This window comes from Stegastes partitus, unplaced genomic scaffold, assembly GCF_000690725.1.
Source record: "Stegastes partitus isolate 25-593 unplaced genomic scaffold, Stegastes_partitus-1.0.2 Scaffold8, whole genome shotgun sequence".
Taxonomy (NCBI): Eukaryota; Metazoa; Chordata; class Actinopteri; family Pomacentridae; genus Stegastes; species Stegastes partitus.
The window spans coordinates 465,530-480,071 of record NW_007577739.1 but is presented as its reverse complement, the minus strand read 5'-3'; the positions used below and the strand labels follow the sequence as shown (position 1 = coordinate 480,071).

General features: G+C 42.7%; 1 protein-coding gene across 2 annotated transcripts in view; it reads left to right on the top strand.

The window, feature by feature from the left end:
• Positions 1-14,542, top strand: part of ttll5 (tubulin tyrosine ligase-like family, member 5) — a 53,002-nt gene that overhangs the window by 29,438 nt on the left and 9,022 nt on the right. For both annotated transcript variants that reach the window (XM_008282815.1, XM_008282806.1), the window contains 3 exons: positions 19-206; positions 2,455-2,582; positions 10,965-11,163. In XM_008282815.1, coding sequence (XP_008281037.1) covers positions 19-206; positions 2,455-2,582; positions 10,965-11,163 — 515 coding nt within the window. The remainder of the gene's footprint in view (positions 1-18; positions 207-2,454; positions 2,583-10,964; positions 11,164-14,542) is intronic.

Genomic DNA, 14,542 nt, shown 5'->3' with positions numbered 1-14,542 from the left:
TGTTTTTTTTCTCTACAGTGGTCAAGAGGAGCAGTTCCAGTAAGCTCAAGTCAAACTCAACGGGTGCTTTCAGGGAGTTAAACTCTCTGTCTGCTCAGGCCCAGTCTAACCAGCAGGCCTTCATCTCAGCTCTGCAGAAGCTGGCTGACAAGCAGGTTGCTCGCCACTGTGCCAGCTCCAGTCACATCAACCTGCTGACACAACACGTAAGTTTAGAATGCCTCTAACCCCCGCAGCAATCAACAGCTACCGCACTTTTAAATACGAGACTACGTCGAGTTGTTAAGGAACTGTAAACTGATCCGTGTAATGTTTCATGTAAAGAAGAACAACCTGGCCCCGCTGCAGTCGTCTCTCACTGTGAGGTCTTTGATATTTCTCTTTGTTGATGCGTAAACCTGGCTCAGACCCCATGCCGATCGGCGGCATCTCGCTGCTCATTCACTCAGCAGACCTGTTGGAGCCGCGGGGTCTGCTGCCTCGTACCGCGCACCTTCCTCCTTCAGCCCCTAGCTCGCCTGCAGTCTGTGGGCTGGTGTGGGGGTGGGTCTGGAAGCGGAGTTTGAAGCTGGCTGGCCTAAACAGTGGTGAGCCGCATCAAGCCTCAGCTCTGTGTGAGGTCTCATTATCAGATGCACCATGGGGGAGTGATTTCTGTTGATACTTAACAAGCAGCCACTTCTTTTTTTTTTTTTTTTTTTTGTGGTAATTGATGCTTATAAATGGAGGAATGTGGCAAATTGGCACTGAGCAGGGGAGTGGCAGCTTCGTTGGCTCCATCACCACCTTCTCCTGTATTCCCCGAAGGTTTGGCCCTCGGCTTGGGGAGCCCCTCAACCTTTCCTCCCCTCCACCACCTCCTCCTCCTCCTCTTCCTCCTCCTCCTCCTCTTCTGCCTCACAGGATTTCTTCTGTCAAAATTTTTTTGTGATGGCACCAGACCACACAGACTGCAGTTTTTATAGCTTCCTTGTGACTGTACATTATTCTGTCTATCTGAAAGATGTTTGCTGTGTTTCCTGCGAGCAGTTAATCCCGGGCATGGCAGCGACTTTATTTTTCAGAGTAAAATAGTCCAGTGTTTAGCACTTAAAGGCTCAAAGTGCATTTAGGGTTTTTTTAGGGCTCAGATTTGAAGTCATTAAATCACTTGCTGGTCTAAATGGAGAACTTTGTAAACATGAACAACACCCTGTTGCTCAGTTGACCTCTAAGGTTTATGTAATTACTCACTCTCATGCTAGGCCACATACACAAAACAGAAACTGAAATTGAGTAAAGCCAGACATGGTCACCATCAATAAAGTGGATATACTCCTGTGCCGGGATGATATGACGGTGAATCCCTCCAGCGTCTGTGTATGTACGCATGTTTACGTCCAAGACATTATAAGACGTCCTTGTAATGCTCAAATAGACAAGCCTGTGTACATGACCTCAGACGATGGGTTATTATGGCAGATGCATACGTTGGAGGAACGTCTCTGCCTTGTGCGATAAGATTTATGACATTTTATCCAAAAGCCCAGCGTTATGGGCCTCCATGCCTGCATTTTAATTTGCTCAGGTGAGACTCTTTTTTAAGAATATAACCAGTCTAGCTAATAAGTAAACTGGAGCTGCTGTAGCTGTGTAACAACACGCTGACACATTTTTTTTACGTCGTGCAAGGCTTGGCAGCTTTACAGTTTTCCTACTGGACATTTAATACACAGGAGGAAATAAAGTAAATAAAACCCTACAGCAGTATGATTAATTCTCCCGCTAGATTTCACTGAACATAATTCCCGGAGCGGTGCAGAGGTGCGTTTTGCTAAAGAAGTGCTGATGCGGTTGTAAACACATTTTGCCTGGCGCGTCATGATAACTGATTCTGTTAAGGATGGAGGAGAGAGGGGAGGAGGGGAGGAGGGGACCACCTGGATTTAGTGCTGAGCGGAGACGAGCTGTGCCATGTGCTGTGTGTACATTTCACACAGCCCCCCAGATACAAAAGGCGGAGGTGGTCGATGTGAGGAGAAGCGTGATATTACACTTATTCATCAGATCCTATTCATCACGTCCGTTTCTTTAGACACAGGGGTCAGCGGTTGTGACATGTTTAGTTAAAGTGACTTAAAGGTGGAATATACGGTTCGGATCTACTACGTTTTTTGTCAATTGAGCGGATAAGAACGTGGCTTCACTCAACACTCTGTCCTGTGCACGTTTGTGCTCGTGCACGGGAGGGAGCGGGGAGGTGGGAGAAGAAGGGCCAGTCAATCTGTCACATGCTAACTTTCTAAATATGTAATATATAAGTAATTAAATATTAACAACCTTTAGTTAGACTCACAGACTCTACCTGTAGCACAGATTGAAGGCTTACATCCTTATAATACAATTACATTCTAGATGTTTGCATAAATTGCAGTCAAGATAAATAATCTCTTCAAACCTCGTCTTTGCCCACAGTTGACGAACCTGAACCTGGCCAATAGGATGCTGGGCAGAGAGAGCTTCACACTCAATCCTAAAGCTTTTACGACCCAAGGGCCAGTGAGAGCTGTTCACTCTGGAACAGATCTGCACAGCAGCACCAGGTGAGTCCATGGAAATGCACGCAAAATCATTAGGATCCCCCCCTAAACATGTTTTAAAAGCTCTGCGTTTAACAATACTTTGATTATAAAAATATACCATTACTACTTCTTCAAAAAGTTTAACTGCTGGGTGCAACATGTTTCCCTCTTTATAGTAAAGTTCATCTGCAGTGTTTGTGCACTGGAATTACACATGTAATGCCACAAAATCACCTTGTACATTCATGCATCAAACACATTTAAGGTGATCAGATACAATTTCACCTTGAGTAGATGAATGCAAAAAACAGCTGCATGGCGTCAGACTCTGCACATACATCACGCTGCACAGTGAATTTCAAACGTCCAAGTGGAGAAACAGTATCCAAAACTAATTTCGAGTCAACAGAGATTTCGAAAAATACGTCTTTTCTTGTTCTTTCACTTTGATGGATTGTGTATAATTCCTACATTTAGCAGATACCTTCCAATCTTTCACTTCAGTTTCTACAATATTCATTATGCGTCGTGCGTGCGGGTGTAAAATCCAAGTGGAAATCTGTTTAAACTATTCTGTTTTTAGAAAATAACAATGGTATAGCTCGGCGAAAATGGAAAATGTCACAGATGCTCTGACGATATAGAAGCTGCAGATTAATTAATATATTCGGATGCTGAAGTTGTCAGTTTCACACGATGCATCTTTGCTGCCCTATAAAAGCCTTACTGCTACTTTTGGTCAAGTTTCACCATTGTGCTCATGTGTGCTATTTATTTGCCTTCCCCTGAGGCAGCAGACAGAGAATAAGGCATTACAGTCTCAATGGGGTTCACTGCCAAGGTAAACAGTGTGTCCCTCCTCTGACAGACTTACTGTGAGTCTGAGATGCTGTGCTGCTATACACACACACATGCTAGAGACAGTATACATTGTTGTTTTTCAGAACCCGTGATGAGGCCTAAAGCATTAAAACACTGGCGCTGAGTGCTGACGCTGCTTTCTTTCCATTCTTGAGATTGATGTTTATGAAAGCTTAAGAAACACTGTTTACGTATCAGATCTGATTCGCTTCGGCCAAGTCGTCGTCCCGAGGATTTTCTGTATAATCAATTTTATGCAAGTCTTTACTTTAGACGTTTAAATTGCGGTAGCCTGTTTGGTCACACTCAATAGAATCTGAAGGCCTTTTTAATGGTCTCTGACGAATTTTTAGATTGAAGATTGTTAGTCTTTGGAAAAGGATTGCGAAGCGCCAACACCCCTCTGGGCAGGCTAGTTCAACTCCGTGCCTGGAAATGGGCATTTTGTTCCCGTTTTAATTGTGCTTCGTGGAACTAAGTAGCGGTAGAATTGGCTGCGGAGCGCCGGCAGCGTGTGAAGCGCGCTGGCAGCTTGAAACGTTGCGTTGAAGGGGTGCTGGAGGCGGTGGTACAATGTCAACACCCACAAAGTCTGTCTGTGCTCCGTGCTCTCGCCTCTGCACCGTTGAAATTCTGCCTTCTTCACCCCAAACCTCACCCCTGTCACACTGCTCTGAGAAGAGGAGGAAGGAAACAGAGGGATAGAAAATGATCACATGGTCTAGGATACCAGAGCAGCCTATAGGTTAAAGAAGGTATAATTTATTGAGGGCTAAGCGTCAGTAGTGTCCTCTTTTCTTTTCCTGCTGATATGTGAGTGGCAGTGTCTCAGACAGCTTGGCCCTGATCTTGGACTCTGTTTTTCCAGTCCAGCCCTTCCTTATGTATCGAGCTGTCAGGGAATTCCAGGAATGTCTGGCCTTTTCCCTTTTTAAAATGTTTTTATTTCCACAAACCAAGAAGAGACTTTTAATAGTATTTATAATTTCACTGATAGCTTCATCTTACTTTTATATACGATACTGTGGAAACTTAAATCACATTTGGAGTGATCCGGTTGCTGTGATGGATCCCATTTTTCTATTGAATTTTAGACGTTTCCTTTGCTTTTCCATATGCTGCTTTGGTGCTCCAGTCATCAGAAAATAAATGTTAGTACAGGTTTACCTTTCAGCTTTCCATATTTCAGGATAATAATTCCATGATTTAAGAGGAGGAATATACAGTAGGTTTAGTTAAAGAAGAAAATATATAGCTGCCTTTATCTTTCCATGGGTCACTGGCTTGCAATACAAAAAGCTCTCTTGTGCACCGGTACTTTCAGCCCTTGGCTCGGCCTTATTGCAATGAAACGTCTTTAACAAGATATTAGGATAAATTGTTTTGATTTCATCCCTACTCTGTTTCTTAAAACACAGAATTTCCTGAGTCCCCTCCCCCTACACTTGGGCTGATGGTTTGTGCCAAACATACTGAAACTGTTAAGCACACTGGCTCTTTAAGCAACCACAGGGGTGAAGTATGATGGGTTTCAAAGAGTAGTACGGCCCTTTGAAGTGCTGCTGCCAGGATCTACCAGGTATGCTGCGTCAGCACTCCTAGCCTCAATCCAGTGTGCTGACAATCAGAGGGCTTTGAAGCATCCAGCACGTCTTCATACACCCACACTTAACGTAGCGATCACTTCCGGTGTTGGACCTCCTGCCACATTTATGATGATTTCCATTCAGCGTACGTGTGAATTGATGGGAGCTCTTAAAAACACCGCCATGGCAGGCGGTCAGACATTCAGACTGGGGTCAACCTCAAAAGCAGTTTGTTGTGTTTGGTAAGGTTACTTCTGCAGAGCGTGAGCGAGCCAACTTGTGCTTCCTCGTTGGTAATTTTACCTTTATTTCTTGTTCAGCGCGGTAAATAAGTCAGCACATGTTAGCGCTTTGATTTGCCAGAACCAGCTGTGATTTCAGTTTGCGATGGACCTCCATGTCTGCCTTGTATTAAGTCAGCAGCTGGTCATGGTTGGTCCTCGCCATTTGCGTTGGTTATGCGAACACTCATTACAGCGTTCTGAGCTGCGTTATCACCCCGGCCGCAATAATTACCTCCCAACTTTCTTCTCCTTGTACGAACAAATGGGCTGCAAAGCTGCTGCAGTGTTATTTTCACTCCAGCTCCGAACTGAGAAATACCACAACCCTGCTTATACGGGGTATTTTTAGCTCCGTTCAATACTTTGTCAGATTGCTGTTTAGCTTGGTAGAATTTTGTGAGGACGTACCATTCCAAAGGATTTTATGACAGCCCATTTGCTGAACCAACAATCAGACTAATCAGAAGAGCTCCAGTAAAAGTTCTTTGATGGGGACAGGGTCCGACAAAATGGGTCTGATGTCTCTCTTCCTTTGACTTTAAAAGAAGAGAAGTTTTTATTCGCATTGATTGAAGCCAGATGTGGTAATAGGAAGGAGAACCCTTAAGGTAAAAACGAGTGAAATTCCAGTGAATAGATTTCAGCAGTTACACACACCTTTACAGCAGCGTTCAGTCACAGAGTGCAGCGTTTCAGCATGGACTCTGTATTATCCATTTTGCATTTAAATGTATGACAGCACAATCCATTAGTAGCCTGGTGTGTTCAATCTTTATTATGTCACTTCTAGCTCGTTTTAAATCAACTCAATCAAGTTACACCATTCAAAGCCGGCACAGACATTAGTGATACGTGATTATGAAACGCTTTAGTGTCAAACATGGGCAAGAAATCACTGCAGAATGATGAGCTGTGACTAATTTCTAACTAACAGTTTACAAATAAACAGTTTTTAAGAGCCAAGTGCTTTGTGAAATTCAACTGCCCACTATTTTTAGAGGTGTTTAGATAAAGCTGCCTTATTTTACACACGCACAGGGTTGTTTTGGAGTTTAAATCATTCACACGGTTTAGAGTGTGTAGGAAATATCCTGTTACGTACTCTCTAACTGAGCTTTTGAAATGTAGTTTGAAGTCATCTTAATGATTAATTACCAAATAGAGGAAAACAGTAATTTATTCAAAGTATTGTCAGACTCCAGGTTTTCTAATCTGGAATTGGCTCCTTCTCTTTGCCATATGTCGGTAAACTATGGCAAAGACATTCTTGTAGATTAATCGTTGCAACTGGACTTGCTGGAGTTCCTTCACCTCTCATCCTGCATCATGTTAGGGTACCCTAACGAACCCCATTGTGGCAGGGGGAGCAATAACGACTCTCACAACGAGGGGGAGGAGCAACAAACCCCTAATTGAAACCGAAACTCAGGTGTTAATGGCTCCTTTAGGAAATAAGTATCTAGAACTCCCAACTAGTCAGTCAGAACTGATGAAGCTTCTTGGATGAAACGTCTTCAGGAAACTCAAGCAAGTTCAGTTGCTACGACTAATCTATGATGTGACGGCCTGCCCCTCTGGCTGCTCACTGGTGGTGGCAGGTCATTAGGCCAAATCGCCTCACCTGTGGGTGTTTGGGAACAGGGTATTTAAGAGCAAGCTAATCATGTGTTCACTCTCTCTTGCTGCTTCCAGACTGAGGCTGAATTCAGGTTTCCTCCAGCCATGGGAACTTGAGTATCATTCCCTCTTGCATTCAACACTGCACACAACACCATCCACTCATCCATGCACTGCATACATGACTAACTCTCGACATTACATTGCACATATACGTTTGGTTTATTTTGACCTTAGTTTAACTTCTATTAGTTATTTATGATCTAATGTTTACTTAAATGATCTAACTTTTATTTACTTTCAGGTTAAAATTATTTACTAATAAATTACTTTTGATTTGTTACTTCATGTGTGGACTCCATTTTTGCCACTAACTGGCCCGGTTTGTGACAATGAGAATAACCACGACCTGGATGGCTGAGAATCTTCACAGACACATGACAAAGACAGGATTTATGACCATGCTAGGCGATATTTTGACAATATTCTAATTTTGTCGTGTATTTCTATTTTTCTGGATCTTTATTATTATGGATCAGGTGCAAAATGAAGCTGTTATTCATATGCATCTCATACTAAGGATGATTTATCCCTGATTTTCTTTAATTATTTGCTTCAACATTTTCCCTGAGGTACTCTACCAAAGGGATCAATACAGTTATATCTAATAAAGTTATATCTAATCTAATAATGATGCATATGATTCCCATCATCACAATCAAACTGGGGCGGCCTTCCATGATGCTCTCTGCTTTGGTGGTAATTTGTACTTCATTTTTCATTCTTATGAACAGGAATAATGTTGCACCTGTTGTTACTGACCACAAAAATGTGTAAGAAGTGAGCTCCCCTGAAATCCACAATATAGTTCACACTTTGTTCAATAATTTATATAGATGTTTTCAGTTCAAATGGGTCATTTTTGAAGGTTCTGGTCCATTTTGTTATCTGGCGGTTAATAGGTGGAGATATTTAGGAACAACCAATCACTGTGTATGTGTGGCGCTACCTGTTTTCATGTAATGATGTGAAAATCTCTAATCAGTTAAAGACCTGCTGAGCATTACCACTAACGAAATTCCCTGTGATTATATTCGTTACCATCCATGTGGCTCAATTACCTCAGCTATCATTTGAGTGTAAAACACAGAACATTTTACATCAGCCCTTGATCCAGATATAAGGACGTTTTTTTCTCAGTAAAGTCATGGAGCTCCTTTTTTAGAACAGACCACTTATGGTTTTATGATTCTATATTGCTTACCACCGCTCTTACTAAAGCATCAGCCAGCTCTGCTATGCGGCACTCGACAAATCCCCAGATACTTGTCATGCTTTGTGCTTTAAAGATAGTTCCACTCAGTGTCATGTCGCTGCAGTAAAACATGGTAAACAAACACTGATTAATGGCTGGAAATACCCTCACACTCTTGAGGCGACTGATGTTTATACTGACCAGGCAGGGCTTTGAGATACTCTGCCATGATGTCATCTCAAACGGTACATTTTCCCACATTCACACTGAGTTAGATTGATGCCGCACATGTGCTTAAGTCGCACTGCCGTGTTGTTCTACAGTAAGTTATATCAGCATATTAAAGGATGGCGAGCACAGCGGGGAGTAAGCTGACACCCACCAGCAGAAGTCTGACAGGGAGGGAAGTCCCAGATAGCTGGAGCTCCGCACATGTGCCGTGATGAGAAAGTCAGATGTAAAAACTCTCTTTCTCCTTTCTGTTTTCCTGTTTCATTGGTTTGCTGCGTTGGATGAAACCGCTTCCTCGTGGTCGTTAAATTCACGGTGATCTGTTGTCGTGTCTTTGCGTGATGTCGTGTTGACAGGCCCTGTCTGAAACGACCGCTCCGTGGGGTTCTGCAGCGACACCGCGCTCGAGAAAAGCATATGCTCTCAACCTGCGATTGTTCGCTTCAGACCATATGCTAATAAAATGGTAGCACTGAAGGTCCCGGCGGTCCAGTGTGCAAACTGCAGCCAAGTTAAAGGAAATCACTGCTGTAAACAAAGAACGACTTCTTGTTTTGTCTCCTGGCGTTGTAGGATCTCTGGCCTTGCGAGGTTCACAGACAAGCCTTTGTTTCCAGAAGCTGAAAAAACCGAATTGGCCCGCGGGTCACACCAGTTGTTTTTGCAATATATGTGCTATTATGTGAACTGAGAAATGCATGGGCGGAATAGCATGTTCGCATGAGTTTAAGATCCCTTGTGTCTTTGTGTGGCCACACAGGATTTTTTTTCTCACTTGAGCGACGCGAGATTATTATCCCACAGTGAGCATTGTTGTTCAAGATTAATTGAATTCTAATTTTAGAGCTTATCATAGTTTGGTTCTAAAAATATTGCAGCTATTGTGATTTTAAGTCTGCAGTGTTTACTTTAACTCTAGACCAATGGACAAATGTTATTGCATGCAATGGGAGGAATTTCCAAGAACCTTTTTGTCATTAAGACCCCCAGGGATCCCATTTCTTCAGCTGTACATGTATCTCTTTCTTTTTTTCTCTTTTATATTTTTCCTTGCAGCTCCCAATAGTGCTCTTTATGGCATTATTTTTGGCCGAGGTGGTATATATACAGCAGCGCACCAGACTCCACATAGACTCAATTTAAGCATGTCTGAAGGGGAGGCTGGTCACCTCATTGCTTTAACAGGGGCCAAAAAGGAAAAAAAAAGAGGCTGAAACAGGCTTAGTTCTAATGACAGATAATCCAGTTACAAACTCGTGGAACTCGTCAAAAGGTTTGCTTTCCAGGTTGTGGCTTTGTGATGTGAATGGAACGTGAAGCTCGGGGAGCACTGAGGCAAAGAGGAAAGGTTTTTAGTTCGGCCTGTGTTTGCCACAGGCTTGCCCTCTGCTTTGACTCTGATTTGCACACTTTGATTTGAGGCTTCTGTGGGCCGCGGCAGCCACCGGTTGGGATGCTGTGAGCTGTCTTGTCGTTTTACTTTTTACCAGTGGTGCCGCATCTCAACATGTGGAGGGAAATGGGGGAGTTAATTAGCTGCTGTCGCTGTCTCTGCCAGGGTTGGATGGCAACATAACTAACAAGAAAAAGATGGTAGCAACCACTGTACCATTACAGCTCACTGTTGAGACACTGAAGCCTGCACTCTGTTGCTGCACTCCGTGTAATACCTAGGGATGTGATCATCTATTGATCTGAATCGATGTATGTTTTCAGGATCAATGATGATGCAAGACGAACACATTGACCTGTGATATCATCTCTAAGTTAACTGATAGAAGCACTTTATAGTGACCAACAGATTGTTAATATCTAAAAGTGTCAAATCAACCTGTTTTGCAGATCATATAAACATAACTGATTGTGTCGAAGGAGCGATGATATTGTCCTGTATTGATCACAGGTTCCTGAGTTGAATTAGAATCGTATCGTGGCAGACGTTGACATTTCAACAAACATCCTATCATCGTCCAATGAATCAATATAAAATCAATGAACCTTATGATTTACAGTCCTAGTGATTACCAGCTCTTAGGATGCTGATGTCTGTGAGCCAGTGGTGTCTCCTTTTCATAGCACAGAGCACAAATCTCTGAAGATGTCCTTACTAACCCAGTGAAACAAATACTGTACGTAATAATTTTAGCATTACGCGAGCAGTCCTACCTCTCAATTTGTGCAGTAAAACTATTTCATATTACACACACTCCCACTTCCCTCTTTCTATTCATGTCTGCACGCAACGCCTAAAGCAGGATTAACCCTGCGATATTAAACTGTTTGTTGATCAATAGTGACAAAGGGCGAGCTGCAGCAGAAAGTTATTAACCCCGCTTTAAACAACTTAAAAGAATAGTTTGACATTTTGGAATGTACTCGTATTTGCTTTATGTCCCTAAAGAATAATGTGATTTCCCTCAGTGGGAAACCTTTGTAGATATTCAATTTCTTTCACAGGGCAATAACAAAATGTTGAGCTGACATTCCTAGACAGACGACCTTAACTGCAAAGCTGATTTAAAAGCGAGAGCATGTTTGTATTCACTTCTCTTTCTCCCTGATCTCGAAGCCACAGACCCCTGAAGGATGAGGAGGGCCTTTGGGATGGGCAGATGGAGAGCGCCTATAGCCTGGTGACGGGAGTGAACCCCAAGCAGCGCTACCAGCCCACCCAGGGAAGCTACCAGCTCCAGTTTGCTATTCAGCAACTACAACAGCAGAGACAGAAGTCTCATCAGTTTCTGGAGCAGAGTCACTGCAGACACCAGGTACAGAGAACAGATGTAGTTTTTTTCCCCCCTCTACATTATTTCATGATAAAAAATAATGTTTTCATGAGCCTGTTTATCATTTTCAAAGGGGAATTCCCTGTAATCCTGTTCACAAAGCACACTGATGTATTAGAGGTCAACCTTCAACCTCAAGTGCTCTACAGCTGGAGAGTTTCTGATTTTTCCAGGTCCTCTGGGAGGAAATCCGTTTAGTGTTTAGATCAGCATTAATTAACTGGTTATTTGTTGCTTTGTTGCAGTTCGTTATAATTAGTTTCCATAAAAAGCTCAGGCAGACATGGAGCTCAGCTGCTGGCAGAGGCACACAAATTGTTTTTAATAAATTAGAATAAAGCATGAATTACAAGAGAAAGAGCTTCTTTTGTTTTGGTTCGGTGTCTTAATTTAGCAGCAGCACCACATGGAGAAAGACTGAGCAACGTGTATGAGCTATTAAATTATAACTCAGGAAAACCCTCATATTTGTGTCTGTACAAAACATTCCCTTACCTAAGCACAGCGCCGTCCAAAATAGCACAAAATACACCCACATCAAGAGGAAAGCATTCGTGTTAGCATTTACAGAGCTATTCTGAGAATCTTCTTCCAAACCGCTGAACAAAATGATGTTTGGTGGGAACGTCTTCCTCAACAGAAGCTCATTCCTGGAGAGCCAAACATGACTCCTCGCCCCAAGTTTACATTGTTTGGCTGACTGACTCGACTAGGCTTATATTGGAAGATGAGTAATCAAGGAATGCTGCCCACGAGGGCACTAGAGAGGCCCCGGTGCAGATTCCTGTATGAGTTTCAAGTCTCACCAGTTCAGTTCGTATCAGATTTGAGCTCCATTTGTGTTCCCATTACAACTCAAATCAAATTTGGGGTTATGATTTTCCCAGCAGCAGAATTGTAGCGACAAAAAACCTTTTAGTCAAGGCTGACTAGCCGTGACAGATGTGATTTGGCTGTTTTTACGGAGAGATTAGAAAGGTAGAAAGGTCTCGGTCATTTTGCACAGCGTAATTTTATTTGTTTGGAGAAAAAAGATAGGCCCTCCGTCTTTCTGTACAGCGACTTTGAAAGAGGATCTTAACAGGAAGAGCGTATTTACTGGTTTTCCAGAGGATTTTGGGGAGTCAATCTATGGATGGAGAGAAATGGAGACAGGAGAGTGCCATGAGACGGCTTACAGGGAGGAATGATTGGATGCACCCACTTTTTCCGATCTGTCCTGAGTAATGCAGTTGCTCTCACGTCATTGTTTTTTCGTCGACTTGGTTGGGCCCTAATTAATGCAATTGAGGTGATATTTCTCTTGGCTTGGTTTGGTAGCCTTACGCAAGGCACTTTATGAAAGTGATCCTTTGCCTTTCTCAGTCGCGTTTGTGTTTTTTTTTTTTTGTCTCACAGACTGAACAAAGTTGACCACACTGCTCTTGTTTGTGACATGTTCCATCATAACCCAGGCGTGTGAAGGCAGGAGTATCTCTTACAACCTAAAATACATTGTGGCATCAAGAGCCGCATGTGTACAGTGCAGCACACATTGTTAAGACAGAGCCATCCTGTTGTTCGCCCTCATAAACTGAGGTCATAGGAAGGCTGACTTTGTGGATGTGGGTGTCTCACCATCAAGTCAGACAACCTCACCAGAATCCTGGCCATCCCACTTTGTTTGTTCCATCCACATGGGTCCGTCTGCCAGCTGTCCTGGCATTGTGCGCCGCTTCACGTATTGCTTCGCTATTAGACCCAACTTTTCTTTGCAGGTAATGCACCTTGATTGGTCCAGGAATTAGTCAGTGGCTTGACTTTGCTCTTTAGTGGCATTAGAGAGGACTTTGGGATTTTTTTTTTTGATACAAGTATACTTCATACCCCTTAAGTCACAAGTCTGGCTCTCCTGGCCTCATGGGAAATGTATTAATGATTTTGGATAAACTAAAGACACAAAAGGAAGTACTTCATTGAGTGTGAGTGCTTGTGTATGTTTGTGTATGAGTGTGTACTTCTGTGAGAGAGAAAGAGACAGGGGTCTGTTCCGGCACTCCAGTCCACGTTCCAGTTACTGGGTGCAGACTGCTCGGCTCCTCCACAGGCTTGGCCCCGGGCCACCTGGCAGCCAAAGAAAGGTGCCCTTCCTGGCCCCGCTCAAACTGAATTGCGGCCATAGGCCTTGCAACCTGGAAACTCAGCTTCTCATTTATCAACACAGAAATTACATCAGATATTCCCTGTCACCCTGCGCGGCCCTTTGAAGGGCTACGCTGTGAAGCTGGAAAACCATTAGCTTGTTAGATAGCCGTATAAAGCTGCAAAGAAAATAGCATGGACATGAGACGTGGAAGGAATGTATGCAAGCATTCCCCAGCACTGCAAGGACAGAGTCAAATGTGGCTCTAAAATATTAGGTCAGAAAGACAACAGTATTTTCCCCCTTCCCAAGCCTTTGAAGAGATCTTATATAAACATATAAATAATGTGAAGAATTTGCCTTTCAGAGCAGCCAACTGCAAAAATGTCGAGCTTGTTTTGATACTGGATGGCATTTCATTAATATCTCCACTAATTCATGTCAAGCACTTTGATATTTCACCTTAATGACCAGAGGCCATATTTTTTTCCATGACTAACCCATTCCAAATGTGATCACACTTCCTTAGTCCTCTTTTGGAGTTGAGTTTGGTTTTATTTTGTCCCATACTCTCTGGTACTTTTAAACAAAAGCCTGTGGAGTATAGTGGGAGCAATGCCCTGCTGCTACACACATTTGAATGATTTCAGTTCATTTGGTAAAAAGATTACATTTTTGTTGGTTGTGCAGTTTTTACGTGACCTTGATGGTATTTTGGGAGATAACTAAAGCAATGAGCACCGAAATTCTGGATTGAATCACGACTGTGCATCTGACATGCAACATTTAATCAACATTTTAAAGAAGTGCGTTATGACCACGTTATTTGTGGCAAACAGAATACAGCAGATTCCGTCTCACACAGGAGTAATGACGTCGTGTTGTGCTCGTTTTTTTTCCTCGACCAAGCATGTTTCATATTATGCATCAAAAAACAGATCTTAAGTTTTCCAGAGAAGCCAAATTACCAGCACAGAGGATAAAGATTCCATATCTTTTAACTGTATATGTAAGGAAGAGTAATGGTCCGACTTAAGATCTTTGTGACAGCTCCATGATCAAATCGACATATTGAACAAGTTATGGTATGGAAATTGCAAGCTACACGCTTATGATATTATTAGCTTAAGTTTCAAAGGAGCTCCAACGAGCTTCAATTGTGCTTGTTGATTTTTTTTTCTCTAATGAGTGTTCCTGGTATCTCAGAAGTTGTGTTATACAACAGTTGGCACATATGAA